Source organism: Tachypleus tridentatus, chromosome 1 (genome assembly GCF_004210375.1).
Source record: "Tachypleus tridentatus isolate NWPU-2018 chromosome 1, ASM421037v1, whole genome shotgun sequence".
Taxonomy (NCBI): Eukaryota; Metazoa; Arthropoda; class Merostomata; order Xiphosura; family Limulidae; genus Tachypleus; species Tachypleus tridentatus.
Window position 1 is genome coordinate 98,189,802 of NC_134825.1, and position 22,187 is coordinate 98,211,988.

Below are 22,187 nucleotides of genomic sequence, written 5' to 3' on the forward strand. Positions count from 1 at the left end.
ATGGTGGAATCCTGCCTGCCACATGGCACGGAAGGCTCAAAAACAGGCCTGGGATACTTTTCGTAGGTATCCCACACTCTCGCATGCATCGCTTCCCAGCAGGCTAATGCACATGCTCGATGGGTAAGACGTCAAAGCTAGAAGGACTTTTGGATTAAGTTCACAACCAGCATATCTTCTGCCACCAGTTCCAAAGTCATGTGGGACAAGATTCGAAAGTTCAGTGGGCATTATAATTCTGTCCCCCTCTCATTCTTTCTCTCTGGCTAAGAAGTAGCTGATACCAGGAGAATTGCTGATATTCTGAGTGAAAGCTTTTGCTGGGTATCTAGCACTACTGCTTCTTCCTCCACCTTCTCAGCCATCAAGACTCAGGCAGAGCGATCACCTCTTTCCTTTCGAGCTGATTGTTTTTGTGACTCTAATCGTACCTTTACACTGGTGGAACTCAAATTGGCTCTTCATCGGTCTGGCAGTTCATCAGTCGGACCTGGTTATGTACATTACGAAATGCTGCACCATCTATCTCCTGCTTCTCATGCTATTCTTCTGATTGTTTTTAACTGGATCCCACAGGAGATTGTTTTTCCTTATGCCTGGTGCCAGGCTATTGTCCTCCCTTTCTCTAAGCCTGGGTAGGATTCCAAGATTCCTTCAAATTACTGTTCAATTGCTTTGAGCTTTCTCTGTAAGACCTCAAAGAGGATGGTTAATGCTTGTCTTGTTTGGTTCCTCTAATCACACCACCTGCTCTTGCCCACCCAGTGTGGGTTCTGACAACAGTGCTCCACAGTTTACCTCATGGTTCGACTTGATACGTCAATCATAGAAGTCTTTCTCAAAAGACAACATCTTGTATCAATATTCTTTGACATTGAGAAGGTTTGTGATACAACATGGAGGTATGGCATTTTGTTAGACCTCCATGTATATGGGTTATGTGGCCATCTGCCCATTTTTATTAAAAATCTTTTAATAGACAGTGTCAAGTTCGTGTGGGTTTGACACTTTCCCTTTCTTTTGTACAGGAACTGAGTCCCTCAGGACTGTATTTTAAGTGTCACACTTTTTAGTATAAAGATCAATGCCATCACTGAACAAGTCCCTTTTACTGTTGCAAACAGGCTGTACGTCAATGGCTTTCACATCTCGTGTCAATCGTTGAACGTGAGGTATATTGAGCTGCAGCTACAGACTGTCCTCAGTCGTTTACTGAAGTGGACCACAGCAAATGGCTTTAAATTCTCTCTCTCTGAAACTGTTTGCATGCACATTTGCCACTAATGGGGATATTCACCCTGATCCTGAACTCTGTATTGGTGAAGTTGTGCTGCATGAAGTCCCTGATAGAAAGTTCCTGGGGTTATCTTTGACTGCAAGCTGACCTTTATACCCACATCAAGCAGCTACAGGTCAAATGTACAAGAGCACTGAACATCCTCCGTGTCCTCTCTTCCACCAGCTGGGGAGCAGATCGAAACTTGACTATGGATAACTGGTCTATGGCTCTGCCAGGACCTCAGCCTTAAAGATGCTGGACCCTGTTCATCATCAGGGAATTCAGCTCTGCACCGGGGCTTTCTGTGCTTCTCTAGTTCAGAGCTTGTACACAGAGTTTCTTGAACCTTCTTTGCACCTGTGCCATTTGCAACTGTCTTTACCATAAACTTTGAAACTTCGATCCTTACCAAAGCATCCCACCTGAGGCTGTGTTTTCCTTCCTTTGTGGGACATGTCTTTTCGGAACAGATGATCTGCCATTGCTCCTTTTGGCCTTCATATCCAGGCATAGTTGGATGAATTGGGTCTGTCCTTGGACAACATTCCTATATCCACTGGTCATCCCATCCCACCATGGCTTATTACAGTCCCCAAATGTGACCTATCTTTAAGTCATCTGAGAAAAGCAGACACTCCCAATTGAAAATACTGTCTGCTTTTACTGAACATCTTTAGAACCATCCTTTCCTTCCTATTTACACATATGGTTTGAAATCAGGTGACTGTGTGGTCTCTGCCATGGTTTGTTGTGATTCAGTGGTTGTGCACAGAATCCCCTCTACAACTTCTGTGTTCACTGCTGAACTGTATCCCATTTCTTTTGCTTTGGATCACATTGAAGCTGAACAGTACTCAAAATGCACTATTTATACTGACTCGTTTAGTTCTCTCCTGGTCCTGGAATCGCTTCATGTAAGTTCACACTCTGTTCTAGCCTATATTCCAAACCAACTGGCTTATTTCTCTTTAACATCTACTTTTGTCCAGTTTTTCTCGATACCAGGCCACATTGGTATTCGTGGGAACAAGCTAGCTTACACCTCAGCTAAATCTGTCTGCTCTGACACAATCACTACTGTGCCTGTTCGATGAACTATGGTCCTTCATTCAAGGCATCGCTCTGTGCCAGTTGGCAGTCGACTTGGAGTGAGCAATATGATAATAAGCTTTTCCAAATAAAACCCTCATTTGGACTTAGGTGGTCTTGCTTCCGTAAGAATTGGAAAGAGGAATTTGTTCCAAGTAGACTACGCATTGGTCATAGTTTTTTGACTTGTTTTTTTTTATATGGGACTGATGCACCAATGTATTATCTGTGCATCACTGAGGTCACAATAAGCTACATTTTACTGTTTTGCTGCCGTTAATGCTCTAAATGGTGTCACCATTTTAAACATGTTCTGTTCTGTCCCAGTGTTTATACGTAATGTTAAATAGTGTTCTGGCAATGGTGACACTGTTCACCTTAGAAATGTTTTTAGTGTTTTAAAGGCCATTAATCTTTTTAATGCTATTTAAGTTTTTAATTAGACCTTTTTTAATGTGAATCCCTTTTAAGAATTAAGGTACATCTAGTTCGATTTGAAATTAGAAAATGGCCGTAATGTCAGATAACTCAAAACCAGGGCTGCAAAGGCTAACTTCAGATGACCAACAGTGGTTTTTGAACTTACCTCTTAGTCTTCTTGGCGAGTTATGATAATTACAATTATGCTACAGAAAGTTCTTTACAACTTGTATTACTATAGTTTTTCTCTTTCTGCTGTAGACTAGATGTAAAAATTGGATTTAATGCTATTTATGTTTTTAATTCAAAAATTAAACTTTGTTTTGTTTTACTTTAATTTCCTTTTATGAATTTTAATAATTTTACTTTAACTTTTAACCAGATGTTTGGTGCAGATAGTCTAGTTGCTTTGCTCCATCAAACACCAAACCAACCAACCATTTTTGTTACAGTAATTAAATTTGAATTGTGTATGTCTACAGTGATATCTTCTTTTTTATGTTATGGATAGAATAGTTAATTATTAGTTCCATTATGTCAGTAATGAAAAGGTTTAGGTATATGTTATTGTGATGTTCAAACAAGAGTGGGCTCTGTTGCGTGAAAAGTTTACAGCATTTTCAAAAATGTAGTGTTACAATTGTGAAGTGATAAAGAGTTGCTGCCAGTTAGATTCTGTACTTATTTTCATTTGGATTATACTTTAACAAATTCTTAAGTTGTTGAAGATTACACAGAATAATGTTAGTTGTTTGTGTTATAATTTATATACAGTATTACATGCTATAATCATATAGTATCTTCTTGTTTCTGTACATAGGTATTTAAATTGATTTTTATTCTAATAATTACTTGTTTATTTTAGTTTCACCTTAACATTATATATTTAACTTTTATTTACAAGAAAAAAATGTGCTACAATTACTGAATAAACCACTAAATTTACTGCTAGACATGTTTTATTAACTTGAATTCACACTACAGTTACAATATGAATGAAAGAAAATGCACTAATTGAAAGGAAATAATATTAGAAAGTGTGAAACCAAGATGATTGAAAAGTTCCTTGAAAATTACTATTAAAGTGAGAGAAAACAATAAGTAGAGCCAAAGTAAGTTCTAAAAATTTCTAAATGGTTTTTGGCAGTTGGGAAACTTTTAGCAAACTGAACTTAATTCAACTGATTCATACAAAACTTGTAACATTGTGATCACAACTGACATAAAATTACTCTCAACAGATTCTTTGGCAAAGTGAACTACTAATTAAAGCAAGTGCTGAGTTATTGACATGAAAACAACAGCACACTCATCAACTAATTATTTCAGACAAGAACTTTTAGCAGCCTCTGAATCTGTTTATTCTCATAGTTATGCAACATATTACCATGACCTGATTGGTTCTACAGTTAGCTAGCTAGGATTTTTATGAGATATTAACTCATTTAATATTAAAGCAAGGATTGGGGTTATAACCTCAAAAAAGGAAAAAGAGATAAAGTACCACTTACAAAATTAGTTTCTGAAATTAGTGGATAACTAATCATTATCTTGTGGTTTTTTCAGTGCATTATCCTGTTATAAAAATGAAGTAATTCAGTTGTAATATACATGTTTGCTTTCACAATGCATACAGTGTGCATCATATGTAAAAGTAGCCACAAACCATGGGTATTATTAGCAAATATACCTTTATTAAAATACTAAAATATATAATTTTAGAATATTTATTCTATGAAAAACCTACACACTAAACATAAGAAAAACTAAAAAACTACTGCTTTTAAAGTTAAGTTTGTAAGACAAAACAAATAGTCCTGACTCATTAGTATATCACTTCCATTGTCAAGTTTGTGTTCTTCCATTTGTTGATCAGTGTGTTATTGATGGTGTATTTCATTCTTCAAGTTGTGTGGTCAGTGCTCAACACAGACATAAATGATTCATTCATTCACTAAACGTAATACAAAGTTATTCACAGTCCATCAAAGTTTAATATGTCATGGAATTTACTAAATTTTTGTGATTGTAAAGATAACATCTTATTCGTACACATAGGATTGATATTTGAATATATTTTTTAACACACTTCTTTATTTATACACCTAACTTCCATAAAGTGTCTATTTTGGTGGTTGTATATTGCCCTAGTAAGCTTCTAACAGCTGGGTTGAGGGTCACAAACACAAAAATATTTTTATTCATATATTAGCATAAATTTTGGGAAAAAAAACATGAGTTACAGTACAAAAAATGGTTTATCAATTTATTCTATTCTGCTTTTTTTTTTTTATTGTTGATGTTGTACTTCCTATCTTCGTGAAAATTTGCATAGGCACCTGATTAAATTATTTATATATATAAAAATATTTACTTTTGTTAATTTAGTTCCTGGTAACACTACAGAGTGAGGAAGAAGTTCAGCCAGAGTGTTCAAGAGGTTCAAAAGCTCTTGTATCAACTGTATCTTACACAAAACATCACGAGTTTTGCTTATATATTCAACACACACACATGTTATTGCCTATTCCCTTGACCATAACTCCTTCATTTTCTTCAGATATTGGTGAGATTATTCAGACTAATTTGTTTTAAATTGTGAGTGTGATATTTTAAGTCAAAATAGATTATACATTGAAATAAGCCTCAATTAGATGGCTTTTGTTTTAGTGGATGCAGTTAAATTTGGTAAACATATCAAAATGGGCTCTTCTTTTACATTATATTAAAAACATGACAATATGCTTACTAAGACAGTTAAAGTAATTTATCTTCACAAAATTTGGCAAGTATTAAGTAAAGATTAAGTCTTTTTGTAAACTAAAATCTGATGTTTTAATTTACTATCTTTTACAAAAACTTTATCAACTTTATCCATAATTACATGGTGTTAGTGTTGGCTGTTTATTGTGCAAAGTGATTTTCATGTTTACATTAAAAATACTTTTGTTCATATAGAAATTTAGAAATTTCATTTGTGTGACCACTAAAACCTCCAAAATAAATATCAAATGTTTTGTTTTCAGAGTAACCTATATTTTGTTATTTATGTTATCAGTCAATTTGATTATCCCATAACCACCATAAAAAAATTAGGTAACAATTCTAAGTTACCTTTCTTTATTTCTGAAAGGATTGCAAATTGTAACAGCATACATCTGTTTCTATGTAAAATTTTATTGTTTCATTTTACTTTGAATCTTCTATAACTAATAATCCCACCACACAAATTGTAAATTGCTCTGCAAATGTTCAACTGACATTAATCTGTCAATTAAGTAGGGCACAGGCTACTTACTAGCATACTCTGTAAAAATATTGTTCTTTATTTTACCTAACCTGATAACTTTCAGATTTTTATATTTAAGTTACTTTTATAATAATGTTTGAAGAATAGACATGAAAAATAAATATTGTACTCACCAGGACCAGTTTTTTGCTGTTAGTTATCAGTGAAACTTAGCCTACTTTTTTATACTAATGGCATTTACCATAATAAATAATTTTATTTAATACTGCACCCAAGAACAGTTTATAATTACATATAAAGAGCAATTTCCTACAACCATCATAATTTTTTTGGCTTTCTAAGTGTGTGATAAGTCTTTAAAAACCCAGCTAAGCTCCTTGATGTGTTACCTATTAGAATAAAATTTCAACTGGAAAAAGAATGGGCAATTTTCTGAACAGAAAACAAGGCAACATAAGATGCTATGTGTTTGATTAAACTTTGTCTCTCTATTGGTTGTAAGTAATACAGTATAAAATGTCAGAGTGACAGATAGATGTGGCAAGAGGACTCTGATTACCTAATTTAAGGCTCTGAATCCAAATAAGATTGAACGCTATAAAATTTGTGCTTTACCTGATTAATGACTATATTATAATGAGTAGGTTTTGCTAAATTATGTACTTGTTGAAGGGGAAGTAAATAAATTAGAGAAAAGGGAGGACTCAGAGAGCAAATGTCACAATTCTAGTTGGGGAAGATTCTTTAAATATTTCCTTACAAAATTAAGAACTTAAAAACATGTATAACATTAAAATATGATTTATTACAGGGTTTACAGTTGGTACCAGTATCAGCAGTACCAGGCTGGTGGTATGAGTTAAAAATATACCATATATTGAAAACAATATCTGTTATAACATGTTGATAAGCAAAACTCACTGTGAAAATTGGTAATAGCATGAAATATGAGAAACTGGTGACTTCCATGCTCTGCCCCTCGGTGTGGATTCCTGTACGTGGTGAGGGGACCTCCCAGTGAAGGTTCTGTTCTATCTGGTTACCTTCTCTGGGATCTAAACATCCACCCACGTGTTTGCCGTGCGTGGCGACCCGTGAAGGGGAGGAGAGGATCCTGGTGGTTGAGGGGTCCAACCCTAACACACCACTTTGGCCTCGAATTCCTGTAGACGGGCGGCCTTTGGGTGGCCCCCCTTGAGTCAATCGGCTGGTCCACTTGGGCAAGAGTCAACCAAGTACCAGTGTTGGATGTTCTCAACGGGTGTTGTGGACATTGTGCCTGATGCTGGTGTTTGGGTATAGTGCTCACGAAACCCTGGCGTTGCTGCATTGTCCTTGCGTGACTTTGTAGTGCGTCCCCTTGTAGGGCTCCATGGTGGGTGGGGTCAGTGGGTACCGAAATTTTTTCCTTTTCCTATGGATCCTCTACAAAAAAAAAACAAAAAAAGTCAGTGGGTAAGCGACCACGTCTTGAATACTCAGAACAGCAATCTTCAACATCAGTAACACCATTACCTCATTTTCTTATATTACATTCTCTTTCGGAAAAACCTTTAGGGCAAATGTCCCATTTTTTTTATTCAAAAGGGACTAGAGGGACTTGCTGGCTCTCCAAAGTCAGTAAAGAAACTTCGATCTGGTGACATATTCGTTGAAACATCCACATCCCAACATAGTGAACTCCTCTTGAATTCAAAGGCAATTGGGGATATACTTATTGAGGTTACACCTCATGCTACTTTGAATTCATCACGAGGAGTTATTGTTGAGAGGGATTTGAAGAACGTCCCCAAGTCAGAGATTCTCGCTGGTCTCTCCACTCAAGGAGTTTCTGCAATGAGGTGCATCTCCACTCGCAAAGATGGAGTTACACTGCCAACAAATACCCTCGTTTTAACATTTACTTCACCACGTGCACCTGCCACCATCAAGGCAGGTTATCTCATTTGCAGGGTTTGGCCATACATACCAAACCCTCTTCAATGTTTCCAATGTCAGAGATTCGGCCACTCAAAGACATCTTGTCGTGGTTCCCTGACATGTGCTCGTTGTGGAGGCAAGGACCACGATGCCTATGATTGTGACATGAACCCACATTGCGTAAACTGCAATGGTTCTCACCCCTCTTACTTTCATTCTTGCCCAAAATGGTTGGAGAAAAAAGAGGTGCAGCGTTTGAAAACGACACATAACATTAGTTATCCTGAGGCTCGGAAATTGCTGTCCACAACTCCATCTCGGACATATGCTGCTGCACTTCATTCCACAACTACAGTGGGAGTGCAGACAGATCACTCTGTGCCTCCAAGAGAATCGTTTTCAAAACAAATGAAAAGCCTTTTGACCTCCGTGGTTAAAAAGGTTGATGAATTGACTTCCACACCCATCTCTGTTCCTCCCATACCTTCCAACAAACCTCAAGATCCACATCCTTCAGTTTCAAATACAGGCATTTCTTCTGATACATCTTTTTCTCCCATCACAAGAGACAAAACAATTATTCGTTCGCATCCTCAGTCACTGGATTCCCCTTCCAATAACAAAAACCTGCCCACCCGACCCAGAGCAGGATCCATGGAGGTTAATAGACCTCCTCCGACTAAAGACAGTAAAGAAAAAAGACGTGGTCGTAAACCGAAGGGTTCTCCAGCCACTTTACCTACCCGTTCTTAAAAATGGCCACCTTGATACAATGGAACTGTCAAGGTTTACGTTCTAATCTGGATGATATCAATACGCTGATTGCTTCCTACCATCCTGTTTGTCTTTCTTTACAAGAAACATTTCTCACAACTGCTGATACTGTCTCCATTCGGCAGTTTTCTCTGTACAGAAATGACAGGTTGTGTGATGGTCAAGTACATGGAGGGGTGGCACTGTTGGTTGATCAACACGTGCTCACCCTGTCTTTGTCACTCAACACACCCTTGGAGGCTGTAGCCATCCGTGTTTCCTTGGGTCATACTATCACTGTTTATTCTCTGTACCTGTCCCCTGGAGAGACATATGATCAATCAGATCTTGATGCTCTTGTTGAACAGTTGCCATCTCCATTTCTAATCCTAGTGGATTTTAATGGACATCATCCCCTCTGGGGAAGTGCTATTATTGATGGGAGGGGCCGATCTGTAGAGCGGATGCTCTCTGTTCACAATCTTTCTCTTTTCAATACTGATTCTTCCACTTATTTTCATGCACCTAGTTAGTCCTTTACCGCTATTGATCTCTCAGTTTGCTCCCCTTCATTATTTTCCCATTTTTCATGGAGGGTTGACAGTAATACACTAGGCAGTGATCATTTTCCGATCCTTTTGAGAGAGACTGGCCATGGTCAATGCCTCCCTACCCGCGTGCCCCGGTGGAAGCTGGATCAGGCAGACTGGTCCACTTTCACTGCTCTCGCAGAACTTGATCCTGCCATCAATAGACGACTGTGTAGCAGCGGTAACTGACTGTATTACACATGCAGCTGCTCAGTGTATTCCTAAAACCTCGACACGTTTTCCACGATATCCTCGTCCGTGGTGGAATCCTGCTTGCCACTTAGCACGGAAGGCTCAAAGCGGGCCTGGGATACTTTTCGTGAGATATCCCACACTTTCAAACCGGTTGCTTTCCAACGGGCCCGTGCACATGCTAGGTGGGTAAGACGTCAAAGCCAGAAGGAATCTTGGATTACGTTCACAACCAGCATATCTTCTACCACCAGTTCCAAGATCATATGGGACAGGATTTGAAAGGTTAATGGGCACTACAATTCTGTCCCCCTCTCGATCTTACTCTCTGATGGTCAGGAGGTGACTGATGTTCGGAACATCGCTAACACTCTAGGTGAAAGCTTTTGCCGGGTATCTAGCTCTTCTGCTTGTTCCTCTACCTTCCTGGCCATCATGACTCGGGCAGAGCGATCACCTCTTTCCTTTCGAACTGACTGTTTCTTTGACTATAATTGTCCCTTTACCCTGATGGAACTAAAAATGGCCCTTCATCGGTCTGCCAGTACGTCTGTTGGACCTGATGATATTCATTATGACATGCTGCATCATCTATCTCCTGCTTCTCTTGATTTCCTTCTGATTGTTTTCAACCGGATCTGGCAGGAGAATGTTTTTCCTGATGCCTGGCGCCAGGCTATTATTTTACCTTTCTCTAAGCCAGGGAAAGATCCCAAGATTCCTTCAAACTACCGTCCAATTACTTTGACGAGCTGTCTCTGTAAGACATTAGAAAGGATGGTTAATGCTCGTCTTGTTTGGTTCCTTGAATCAAACAACCTCCTCTCACCCACCCAGTGTGGGTTCTGCCGACAGCACTCCACCACCAACCACCTAATTCGTCTTGAAACATCTATCAGAGAAGCCTTTCTCAACCGCCAACATCTTGTATCAATATTCTTTGACATAGAGAAGGCTTACGACACAACATGGAGGTATGGCATTTTGCGAGACCTCCATACATATGGGTTACATGGCCATCTACCCATGTTTATTAAAAAATTTTTAATGGACAGGAGATTCCGAGTTCGTGTGGGTTCGACACTTTCCCGTTCTTTTGTACAGGAACTTGGAGTCCCTCAAGGCTGTGTATTGAGTGTTACACTCTTCAGTATAATGATAAATGCCATCACTGAACAACTCCCTCTCACTGTTGCGAATGGGCTGTATGTCGACGACTTTCACATCTCATGTCAGTCATCAAACATGAGATATATTGAGCGGCAACTACAAACCGCCCTCAATTGTGTATGGAAGTGGACTCTGGCGAACGGCTTTAATTTCTCTCTCTCCAAAACTGTATGCATGCACTTTTGCCATCAACAGGTATTCACCCTGATCCTGAACTTCATATTAGTGAATTTTTGCTGCCAGTGGTCCCGGAGACCAAGTTCTTGGGGCTTATCTTTGATCATAAACTGACCTTTATACCACACTTAAAGCAGCTTCGGGTCAAATGCACAAGAGCACTGAACATCCGCAGTGTTCTCTCTTCTACCAGTTGGGGGGCAGATCACTGTTCAATGTTAAAGGTATATAGCGCTCTTATTAGATCGAAACTCAATTATGGATCAATGGTCTATGGCTCTGCCAGACCCTCAGCCTTAAAGTTGCTGGACCCCGTTCATCACCAAGGACTTCGACTCTGCACTGGGGCTTTCCGTACCTCTCCAGTTCAAAGTATATACATTGAATCTCATGAACCTTCTCTACACCTTCGCCATTTGCAACTATCTTTACAATATACTTCGAAACTTCATTCCTTACCAAAGCATTCCACCTGGAAATATTGTTTTCCGTCCTCGGTGGGCAGTACTTTTTCAGAACAGACGATCTGTCATTGCTCCGTTTGGCCTTCGCATCCGGGTGCAATTGGATAAATTGGGTCTGTCCTTGGATAACATTGCCTATCCCACCATGGCTTATTACAGCCCCCAAATATGACCTTTCTTTCAGTCACCTAAAAAAGGCAGATACTCCAGATTGGAAGTACCGTCTTTTATTCAATGAATATCTTTCAAACAATCATTCAGTTCCCATTTATACAGATGGTTTCAAATCAGGTAATTCAGTGGGCTCTGCTATGGTTTGCTATGGGTCAGTAGTTGCACGCAGAATCCCTAGTACAGCTTCTGTGTTCACTGCTGAACTGTATGCCATATCTCTTGCCCTGGATCATATTGCAGCTGAGCAGTACTCCAACTGCACTATTTATACTGATTCGCTTAGTTCTATACTTGCCTTAGAATCACTACACGTTAGCTCACATCCTATTCTCGCTGATATTCGAAACCAACTGGCCCATTTCTCATTAGCAGCTACTTCAATCCAGTTTTTCTGGATACCAGCCCATGTTGGTATTCGCAGGAATGAGCTTGCAGACATGGCAGCTAAATATGTCTGCTTCATCACCATTACTCCTATGCCTATTCCGTACATGGACTATGGTGTTGTCTTCAAGGCTCGGCTCCGTGCCAGCTGGCAGTCCACTTGGAGTGAGCAACGTGACAACAGACGTTTTCAAATCAAACCGAAAATTGGACTTTGGCCATCTAGCTTCCGTAAAGTTCGGAAGGAGGAAGTTGTTCTCACTAGGCTACACATTGGTCACAGTTTTTTAACTCATCATTTTCTTTTATCTGGAACTGATGCACCAATGTGTAGTTTGTGTAACACTCAAATCACTATCAGCCACGTTTTACTTTCTTGCCATCGTTACAATTCTCAATGACGGCAATATTTTAAACATATTTTTTCCCAGGGTCAGTCTGTAACATTGGACAGAGTTATTGCTGATGGTGACTCTGTCCACCTTGATAATGTTTTTAATTTTTTAATGGCCATTAATCTCATTTAAGTGTTGCATATTTATTCATTACACCTTTTTAATTGTGGTTCCTTTTTTACAGTTTTAATCTCTCTTCTTCAATTTGACATTGGACAATGGCCAGAACATTAAGTAACTCGACACCAGGACTGGAAAGGCCAACTTCAGGTGACTAACGCTACTGTTTGAACTATCCATTTGAACTACTCGTTAGTCGTCCTGGCAAGTTGTTATTATACTTTTGCTGCATATCATTTCACACTTTTACTACTTAACTTTTTAGTACTGGCCATATTGACTCATAACCTGGAACCAGGACTGGAAAGACCAACTTCAGGTGACTGACAGTGGTTTTTATACTTACCTGTTAGTCTTCCTGGCGGGTTATGATCATTACCATTCTGCTACAGGTAGTTTTTTACAACTTTGTTGACTGGATGTCAACATTGGTTTTTACGCCATTTTCTGTTTTAATTGCCGTTTTGCTTTTATCTTCAATTACTTTTACAAATTTTACTCCATTTACTTGACTTTTATCTTTTTACTGGACATTTGGCTACTCATTGTTACGATTTTGCGGAGTATCTTTTAAAACTTTTATTCTTTTACATTTTGATAATAGCTGCTATGACACATAACCCTGAACCAGGACTGGAAAGGCCAACTTCAGGTGATTGACGGTGGTTCTTGAACTTACCTGTTAGTCTTCCTGGCAGGCTATGATCATTACCATTTTGCTAGAGTAAATATTTTACAACTTTGAAGACTGGATGTCACCATTGGTTTTTACACCATTTTCTGTTTTAATTGCTGTTTTGTTTTTACCTTCATTTACTTTTACAAATTCTACTCCATTTACTTGACTTTATCTTTTTTACTGGACATTTGGCTACTCATTGTTACAATTTTGCTATGTATCTTTTAAATCTTCTATTCTTTTACATTTTGATACTGGTTGCTATGACACAACCCGGAACCAGGACTGGAAAGACCAACTTCAGGTGACTTACGGTGGTTCTTGAACTTACCTGTTAGTCTTCCTGGCGGGTTATGATCATTACCTTTTTGTTAGAGTAAATACCTTACAACTTCTTATACTCTGCCTTCTATCTTAACATTGTAGACTAGGTGTCAACATTGGTTTTATACTTTTTTGTTTTACCTTCATTTCCATTTATGTTTATTACTACATTTATTTATTTTTTTATTTATTTTTTACATTTTTACCGAATGTCTGGCGCAGATAGCCTTGCTGCTTTGTGCCATAAAACACTAAATCAATCAATCAATCAATCCATGCTCTGCAAAAGAATGTGAACGTGCCTACATGACTGACTACATTAGCATACATGCAGGTCAAACTGTGCACGTCACGTTTTAGTAAGTTGCATTCAAACTTTAATTAAACTAGTTAATTATCATGGTATATGAATATACCTGACATAAACTATAGATAATAAATTTAAATATTATAAAAGCTTTAGGTTCTTAATTGTATAAGGAAATACTTAAAAAACAACTTCAATTTTTTGTAGTGTGAGAATTTGGATATTTGTTCTTGAGCCATCTCATCTTCTGGATATTTTTGTCCATCCCATAGAAAACTATGAAATGTAACCAAATATTCCCTATGATATATCATGAATATTCTGAGGCTGTATTTTTGTATTCTTCAATATAAAAAAGAAATCAGTGAAAATTTAAAAACCACTTTTTATGCCTACCTCTGACATGATTTAATTTACATTTGCTAATAGATTTTTTTGAGGACAACTCCCATTAAAGTTATAACCAAGCCTAGATTTCAACTGATTCATTGCCATAGATATACTATATGGGCTTATAGATAGTTGACAGTTTGGATTGATGTGAAAAAAAAAAATTCTCACAGGAACACACTGGGAAGAGTAATTGAATATTTAACTGCTCAAATCACAAGACTGAGATGCACAAGTGCCAGTACTGGCAACCTGATACTGCCATTACTATTGCAAACCCTAACATATTAGCTGTATTTAGATACAAAGTTTATTTGTATTCAGAGATAATAAAGTAGTTTAACTGTCTCGATATAGGATCAGTAGATTTGACCTAAATATTTATTTTAGGGTTTCCATACTATAACTTCCAATGTTTTGTGCATCTTCTTGCAACTTCACAAGTTTTCAGTATCATTAAGAGTCATTTGTAGACAAAAAGATAAGAATTTTTAATGAAATATTTTCACTAAACATTTCTCCATGAATATATGGAGTCCAAGTGTTAAATGTATGAAATGATTTTTCTTGTTAAGATTAAAAATACTTTTATTCATCTAATAAATATCAAATTTCATTTGTGTAATCTCTGAAACCTCATAAAAAATTTCCAATGTTGTTTTCTTCCAGTAAAACTTTATATTCCATCTGTTATTTTTTTTACCTTAACTCTATAATAAATTGGTGAATTTGGCTGACTTTGTAACCAATGGAACAGTGGCATGTGTGCTGACTTGTACTGCTTGAAATTGTTTTGATACCTGCGGTTGACAGAGCACAGATAGCCAGTTATGTGGCTTTATGCTAAATAACAAACAACAACTTGTAACCATGAAAAAAAAATTGAAATAAATATAAATTATCCTTGTTTTCTTTCTAGAATGACTGTGTTATAACGAAACTAAATAGTTTTAAATTCGTGATAGTATACATTTGTTTATACTTTAATTTTTTTTTGCTCTTTGAACTGTGTTTGTCTAATATTCCCACCATAAATGTGAAGCTGACATCACCCTATTAAATTACATAATGCACAGGCTACTGGCAAGCATAACTCGTGAAAAAGTATTATGATTAGTTATTTTATTTAACTTAGCCTAAAACATTTCTAATTTTTAATATTGCTTTATAAAGTTAATTTAGAACTTGTAATAAAATATGGATTATTTGCTATGTTTTTATGCCAAGCTTATTTATATACCATAAAAATAAAGTAATTCAATTAAATCTTGAATGTAATTCTGTGAAAGATTATGACATGCAAACTTTGACCTACCTAATGTGTCCTTACAGTATTTTTTTGTAATTTGAATTTAAATTGTATCTCATAGCATGAACAAAATAAAAATAATTTGATATTCTATGGATATAAGGTAAAAACACATGCAGTAAAAAAGCTTCCATTTACTGTATTCATATGCAACTAAGTTTAAAATTTAAAAAAAACATTTTGTAAATTGAACTGAACCAATTAAAAACTCAATTTATTCTTCTATAGCCCTAGGGTTTTTCTCTAAATTTATTTTCAACAGCATTGCAGTTTAGCTAACTGCTGTGAGTTAAACACATTCATCCAAATTCCAAGCTCCATTTTTATTAATCTGATAATTACATATGTTTTTGGGACTGAAATTGCTAATTTCAGCAACTGGTTTCAGGTTTTCTGGCAATAAAACAAATAGTCAATAACTTAACATGCTGTTTGAGATAATAATTTTTACTTGGCCATCTACCATAATATTTGTAAAGTTTGAGTTATATATTTTGTAGTAGTTATTTGTAATTACAACAGGTTTGCTTTTAACAAACAAAAAAAAAAAAGTGGAAAGTCTGTAAAAATATGTAAATATAGATTTAAATCACCAATTTTTCTGTCTGGTCACTACTTTTGTTCTTGGAAACCTTGCAATTGGCCCCACTTGCTAACCTGTCACATTCTCTCTTTCACTAATTTATGTTAGTTTTATCTGACATTTTATACTATATATATAGCCAATAGAAAGCCAAAGCTTTAATCCATGAAAAGATACATTACCTTGGTTTTTTTATTTAAGGTATTGTCTATTTCATCATTCAATTTCAAATTTGTTTTCACAGTAATTACATTTATGAGATTAGCTGAATCTTTTAAAGTATCTTATATCAGTTAGAATGCCAGAAAAATATAGTTGAAGGACTTTTATGTTATTCTGTGTTCTAAGGTGCAGTATTTAACTAAATAAAAATTACTTGGTGTAGTAATTCCATTAGTATAAAAATAGGCTTAAGTTTCAGTGACAACAGAAAGAAAAAAAAACAACAAAAACATAAGTACTATATTACTTGTTTTTCATACGTAGTCTGTATTTATTATCATAAAAGTAGCTAAAATGTAAAAAAAAACCTGGAGTATTATTAGGTTAGATTAGGTAATAATGAAAAGTAATTTATTCATAGAGTATGCTTGTGAGCATTTAATGCATTGCTTAATATGTTAGAAGCTATATATTAACTGAGTGGTTTACAATTTGTGTGGCAGTGTTATTAATTAGATATAATTGATGAATAAAACAGTAACATAAAGTATAAATAGATGTATACTGTTATGAGCTCAAAGCTATATTGGATAAACACTTGTTTTCTGTTAAAATTTGCTGTCATTCTAAAAAGAAAAGAAAAAAGGTAATTTAGATTTATTTTCCAATTTTAAATGCTGTTTGAGGTCAGCCAAATCAATTGACCCAATAAAGAGTTATGGTAGAGAAAATAGCAGATAATGTGTGTGTATATGAAATATTCTAGAAAACTTGTAATACAAATACCTTCATGGTTATATGGTTGGTTTCAAGGTTGTACAAAATACATGAACTTGTTTTGAAAGTGTTAATGAGAACTTGGTTAGACTTATAACATAACCAATTATGTTAATCTGCTACATGCAAACTTAAATGGTTATTATTCTAAGCAGCAGTATTATTTTTTTTAATATGATTCTGTGACAACTTTAACCCTTTGTTAATGGCATCAATATCTTGAACTGACCTTGTTTTTGTGAAGCTAAACATAGTAGTGATTACTATAATTCTAAATTTACAAAATGTATGGTCACAAAATGTGGCCAACCTTTGGTAGAAGTCTATACAAAAATATTGAATTTTTAACAAATTTATCAGTAAATTTCCAAAGTTTTTACCAAGTCATCTTCAGTGTAATATTTGTATGCTGCAAGTAGAAATACTTTATTTTAGAGTTTTTGTATTTAATTTGTATAACTTCTATAACTTTCTAAATGAATATCTTTTTTTATTTTGGTAAAAATATTTTATATTTTATGTTATTTTCTCTTCCCTAATGCTAACTGTACTGAAATCAATAGTATAGGTTAATAACAGAAAATTAAAAAAATGTATATATAATATTAATACCAAACAGGCAAGTAAAATAAAATCAAGAGGAATGATTGCATTAAAAACAGCAAATCCAAACCTCTGACTGATGACAATTTGTTATAAACAAAAATGCTGCACCAATCAACGGATCCCTTGGATACAGGTTATGATATGGGATATAAAATGTACCTTTGATTCTGGAGATGACTGAAAAAGTAGGACCCACACTGTAGTGGCAGGTATACTGCCTACCAATCTTAACCTACATCTGCCAGTTTCACGTGAAGAATAATTAAGAAATAAAATAATCAAAAGAATAGAAACAAAATTAGGAGAACGAGATGTGGGTGCTCAATCCCACAATATCCCACATCTATATCACCCTTCACTGCCTGCAAGCAGTTTTGGAAGATGACTTATCTCCAAAATAGAGAAGAATAAAAATAATAATAATAAAGATCTGTGATGATGAGAAAACCCACTTGTACAGAAAATTATGTGTAAAAATGGCTGGTATGGGTAGAAAAAGCACTCTACATAGTGCTTTCTCTGCCCATACCAGCCGTTTTTACATGTATAATAATAATAGGGACAAGTAAGTTAAACTTACCTCCTGAAGTTGGCATTTCAGCCCCTATTCTGATGATAAGGCACTAATTAGGCTTTGTTTTGTGTATAACAAATAATTTTGATAGATAATTACAAATATTTATTCTGATATCTAACACATATGCTTCCATTTAGTTTCATTAAATAGGTAGTTAGTACATAAAAAACATTCAACACAAAAGGATAACTTAATATAAGCTAACAGTAAATTTGTAATTAGGCCATATTGTGTGGATGGTTGTCTCAAAATTTTATATTGAGTATTGCAAGAAATTAATTTGTTTTTAAATTTATTTAATGTTACATGTTTTTAATAACTTTTGTTTAAGAATATGTAATAGATTAAAAGTATATATTAAAATAAGATATTTAGACGTCTTTCTCTGTCAACAATGAAGCACTCAAACCTCACAATTTTTCGTTATTAGTTGTCTACAAAATTAATATCCTGTGCAATTTAGAACACACAAATATATTAAACACTAGAGTAGAATGTTCTAAAACTGCTGTAAATTAACTGGCTCTCTAATTTGCTGAAAACAATAAATGTTAAATTTTTCATCAGCTATTCTTAACAGAATGTTGCAGTTGCAATTAATGGAACTTAATATATGTTATGAGTGCCCAAATAAAATAAACCATAAAAGAATTCTTGTAAAGAAAATACTGCACTTTTGTTTTTTCATAAATAATTAAATAACAATGTCACAGAGAGAGAGAAAACTGTTGGCATTTTTTGAAAGAGACAAATTTGGGGTGTTATCAATATCTGCAGCATTTGTTTGTAATTAGTTGGACACAGAAAACCATCCAATGGCAGAAAGAATATCTAAATTGGGCAATTTGTAGTGCAGACATGTCACATTATGCGAGAGTACATACTGAGATTTAACTAAATATTTCCTTTTGAAATGAAAACTTATAGTTTATAATTAAAGTTTTTATACCATTTATTTTCATTCCAAGCTGACCAACATATATTGAAAGTTGTTAAATGAACTTCTGAACGTAACTGTGTAACTGGTCTAGACTTTAACTCCAACCATTGGTACAGGGTTAAATGAAGCAGCATTTAGCAATTTTAAGGTATTGTAATGCTCAAAATATAATGATGGGAAAAAAAATACAAATTATAAAAGGAAGTTGAAGGAACAATACCAAAGCCTCAGATACTTACACTGCTTAAAGGTATTGGCTGTTCTTTTAGTTCAAATCTATTGGAAGATAAGTTACATGCAAGAACTTTTACTTTATTATGATAAAGAAAAACTACATTGTAGCATTCTTCTAAGAGTTGGGTTAACAGTTTTTAGTGAAAGGAAATAGTTTAGCAAGAGTTTGCTTTAATGATAAAATTTACAAAAATTCAAAGATTGATTGCAGTAAAAAAAAACAAAAAAACTAACGTGATGTCAATAAGTATTAAGTCATACTGAAAGGGTTTTTCATATTGTGTGTGTTACAAGTTTCATAGTTCTAACTTATTTTTAACATTAATTGTTTAAGTTTAAAATAACTGTTGATTTAGGATGTAACCATTATTAAATTTGGAATTTTATTTCTCCAGTTTCCTTGAAATGGAAGTTACATTTTGAATTTGTTACAACAAACACATCATTCCCAGAGATGTTAGTTCCATCAGATCCTTTCAACAGTATGACTTTACAAGGACCTGAATCTTTGGATGTTCAGACAATGGTGTGGGACCTGCCAATTAAAATTTTCCCAACACACCCTGTACAAGTAGCTCATGGGATCCAGTCTACATCTCATTCCAGTATCTCCATCACATGATGTCACTACTGCAGCATTAATTAAAGATGTTTTAAGTTTCTCACACTAGTTGATATCCATGATAATTATAAAAGGCTTATAGAACTTTCAGAACTATTTAACTTATGACAAACATTCTATGTACTTTTTTCAGCCTGTATATCATGTATATTAATACACAAAAAATGTGAAATTGAAATTATTTATAAAAATGGAATTGACTATGAAAAAAAAACTATTTGCTATGCCTTTCATGTTTTGGAATAAATGTTTTACTTCAGCCTCTTGACAAAAGCTATCTTTAATGAAAATATAAATTGAATAATGATTTGTATAAACCTTTGAAATGACACTAAGTCAAGATTTCCATAATCAGTCTGTAGAGTAGTAATGCAAGAATCCATGATGAATTCTATGATAACTTTAGTTGAAAATTTAGACAATGTACCCTTTTTTCTTTTTGCATTGTTTGTGACGAACAATTAACAAGATAATTTTTTGCATGTACAATACACATCCATTAAATCCAATACAAATCGAGCACGTACTACTAGAACGTAGTGCACTATGCACAACCAAAATAAATTTTGTGAACAGGATATACCCATGCTGTTATATTTTCTTTAAACTATCAAATTAATTATTGAAACCCAGGTACTAAAAATGAGTTTGATAACTAAGAAACCTTAATAGTACCTGAGTTTTTGAGTGTTCATCTTATTGTCTGGCAACTTCAGGTAATAGGACTCCAACACGTTTATTGCTTTGATATACTATAGTCACAGAAAAACTGTATCACTATTAAACAAGTAAAAAGTATATTCTTGTTTTGTGCAAAGCTTTCTAACTGAACCTTTTATTTTTCAAAGGGATTTGATTTCAATGCATGTGTCTATATATTTATATGTATATAAATGTGTAGACAGTAGCACAACCCTGTGCAAATATTTATTTTGGTACCTGAAATCACAATTATGCCTAACTGAAATGTGAAAGAAAGTTACTGATAGTACATCAAACAAGCGTTCATAATATTAACTGCTCAACAGTTGTAATAATACAGAAATTATTTTAACTTTGGTACAACAATGCACTTGTTGAATAGAAAATATTAATTTTGTGCACTCAGCTTATAAATTAGTGAATTCTTTTTTTTTGACGTCTGTTCATCATTAACCCTAGCTAACACCTAAAACAAATTGGAATGTGTGACAATGTCACATTTGCCTAAAGCAAACTCGAGTAGTAAATGATCTCAGGCTAGCATGTTCTTTCTCACGGATTAGGAATTTTTACGACAACAGCAACGTCAAAACTTTTGAAATAATTGTAAATTCAGAATTTATTCCTTTAAGAAACATTTATGACAGTAATTAGATTTAATTTGGAAAATTACTTTTACACAATTTTTATTAGTCAAGTTCTTTATGTAAAATCTTGTACATGCCAGATAACATATAAGATCAGTTTTATTTTTGATAAATTTAACCTTCTTCACTGATTCATTTTTTTCTCTCTCTCTCTTTAAAGCAGATTGAGATCGAACCATTTGGCAACTTTGCCCTTTTTGACGTTCATATATTAAAGTATATTTCTTTTAATTTGGATTGCGTAATATAAGTACAAGTAACTTGGATGGTGGTGGTTTTCATATATTTCTTTTTATCATAACAGTAGTTTATATGGTTGATAGCTTAGTTGTAAAACTCATTTAAAATCATGGTAAATTAGTTTTGCACTAAATTTTATTGAAAATTCTCTGAATAAAAGTTGCAAAATTCCTTTAGATACAACTAGTGCATATTTAAACCTAATTGTCATCTTAGATTTTCCTTAAATCCCAACAATAGTTGCACGTAGATTGCACAGGGTATATCCCAATAGGCAATGGGTATATCTAGTGTAAAGTGTAACATTAATTTGCACTTTGATGGATTTTCATTCTGCCTCATTGATTTTCAAGTAAAGACCATGAGGACCCTTTTACTGTGGCCTGTATAACACATTCCCAATGCTATGTTTTTTAGTGGAGTTTATCAACCATGTACAGTGTGACATTCCTAGCCACACTATATATGTAGCACTTCTGTGAGCCAGTTCAGATTCTGGACTGTGCTTATTTCCACTCTTTCTAGCAACTCTTTATAAACAGAGAGTGTATCTTGATACCAACAAGGTGTGGTCTTCCACAAGTATGTCTGTATACAATGTCTCATACTATTGGTTCATTTTGAGTGCTTCCTCAAGGAGATTTATTTATATAAGTAAATTTTGCTTTTGTAATCCCTTCACTGTTTCAACATTGGATTCACACTTCCTTT

The 22,187-nt window shown here is 34.9% G+C and overlaps 1 protein-coding gene across 1 annotated transcript in view; it reads left to right on the top strand.

The window, feature by feature from the left end:
* The window catches only part of LOC143256642 (RAB6A-GEF complex partner protein 2), a 47,998-nt gene extending 27,838 nt beyond the window's left edge, over window positions 1-20,160 (top strand). The window contains 2 exon segments of the mRNA XM_076514121.1: window positions 5,177-5,354; window positions 19,661-20,160. Of these exon segments, the coding sequence (XP_076370236.1) occupies window positions 5,177-5,354; window positions 19,661-19,887 (405 nt within the window). The 3' untranslated portion in view covers window positions 19,888-20,160.
* Window positions 20,161-22,187: the final 2,027 nt, after the last annotated feature.